At 61.1% G+C, this 1,503-nt stretch overlaps 1 protein-coding gene across 1 annotated transcript in view; it reads left to right on the forward strand.

Annotated features, from left to right (window-relative positions):
• Window positions 1–1,503, forward strand: part of PLCD3 (phospholipase C delta 3) — a 20,801-nt gene that overhangs the window by 11,473 nt on the left and 7,825 nt on the right. Inside the window, exons 2-4 of the mRNA XM_003786251.3 lie at window positions 370–531; window positions 617–845; window positions 1,174–1,303. Coding sequence (XP_003786299.1) covers window positions 370–531; window positions 617–845; window positions 1,174–1,303 — 521 coding nt within the window. The remainder of the gene's footprint in view (window positions 1–369; window positions 532–616; window positions 846–1,173; window positions 1,304–1,503) is intronic.

Here is a 1,503-nt window from a genome sequence, read left to right on the forward strand (position 1 = left end):
GTCCCAGCTACTTGGGAGGCTGAGGCAGGAGACTCGCTTGAGCCCAGGAGTTGGAGGTTGCTGTGAGCGTGATGCCATGGCACCCAGGGGGATAGCTTGAGGCTCCGTCTCAAAGAAAAAAGAAAGAAAGGGCCTGTTACTGGCACCCACCTGTATCTCCCCCTGCTCTCAAAGCCTAAAGCCAAACCGTGATGGCAACTTGTTACAATAAGGAGAGGAAGAGAGGCCTGCCTAGGGGACAGGGGTGGGCGAGGAAGCTCACTGCAGGGCAAAGGCCTGGGTTTGAGGAGGCTGTGGGGTGGGGATGGAGGGAGCCTTCCAGAGCGATGGTCTGCTGGGTCAGGCCAACCCTGGTTCTCCCGCCCCCAGGTCTGACAGAGGATGAGGACGTGCGTGCCATGCTGCGGGGCTCCCGACTCCGCAAGATCCGCTCGCGCACGTGGCACAAGGAGCGGCTGTTCCGACTGCAGGAGGACGGGCTGAGCGTGTGGTTCCAGCGGCGCATCCCTCGCGCACCATCTCAGCACATCTGTGAGCTGCTGGGAGAGGACGCGGGGCGGGGGGGGCGCCAGGGACGTGGCCGCTGGGCCGCCATCCTGACCCGCCCTCCCCGCAGTTTTCCTGCAGCACATCGAGGACGTACGCGAGGGCCACCAGTCCGAGGGCCTGCGGCGCTTTGGGGGCGCCTTCCCTCCAGCGCGCTGCCTCACCATCGCCTTCAAGGGCCGCCGCAAGAACCTGGACCTGGCAGCGCCTACAGCCGAAGAGGCTCAGTGCTGGGTGCGCGGCCTGGCCAAGCTGCGCGCGCGCCTTGACGCCATGAGCCAGCGTGAGCGGCTGGACCAATATCCTTTCCCGGCGGGGAGAAAGGGCTCGGTCCCTGAAGAGCCCCCAGTCTGAGAGGGGAGGCATGGCCCCAGCTCTTACCGGGACATAGATGGTGGCCATGGTCTCTGCAAGTGATGGTGGGGACATGCACCCTGGCCTAGGCTGAATTTCCCTTCTTCAGGAAAGCCCGAGGGCTCCTCTCTTTTGGGGAGCCCCAGTCCCATTGCTCCCATCCTCAGGAAGTCCACAGGCCAAGGCGAAAGTGCCGCCCCTAACTAAGGGAGTCCCTAGACTCCTGTACAGTTGGGGGGCAGCCTGTTGCTAGTATTTCCTGAGCACCCACACTTGGATCCACTCCTATCTGCACCGGGCAGACTCCAACCAGGACAGTAAGATGAGCTTCAAGGAGATGAAGAGTCTGCTCAGAATGGTCAACGTGGACATGAATGACATGTACGCCTACCGCCTCTTCAAGGTGGGCCATGGCTCCTGGCCTTGCCACCCCTCTGCCCTCTCCCAGCCATCTGAGTCATCAGCTACCTCCTGCCCCAGCTTTTTTTTTTTTTTTTTTTTGAAACAGAGCCTCAGGCTGTCCCCCGGGGTAGAGTGCTACAACATCACAGCTCCACACACAATCCGAGACAATGAACTCTGAGGATGTCAAGGAAAGTTTGC

Source organism: Otolemur garnettii, unplaced genomic scaffold (genome assembly GCF_000181295.1).
Source record: "Otolemur garnettii isolate 467f Iridium unplaced genomic scaffold, OtoGar3 scaffold00018, whole genome shotgun sequence".
Classification (NCBI taxonomy): domain Eukaryota; kingdom Metazoa; phylum Chordata; class Mammalia; order Primates; family Galagidae; genus Otolemur; species Otolemur garnettii.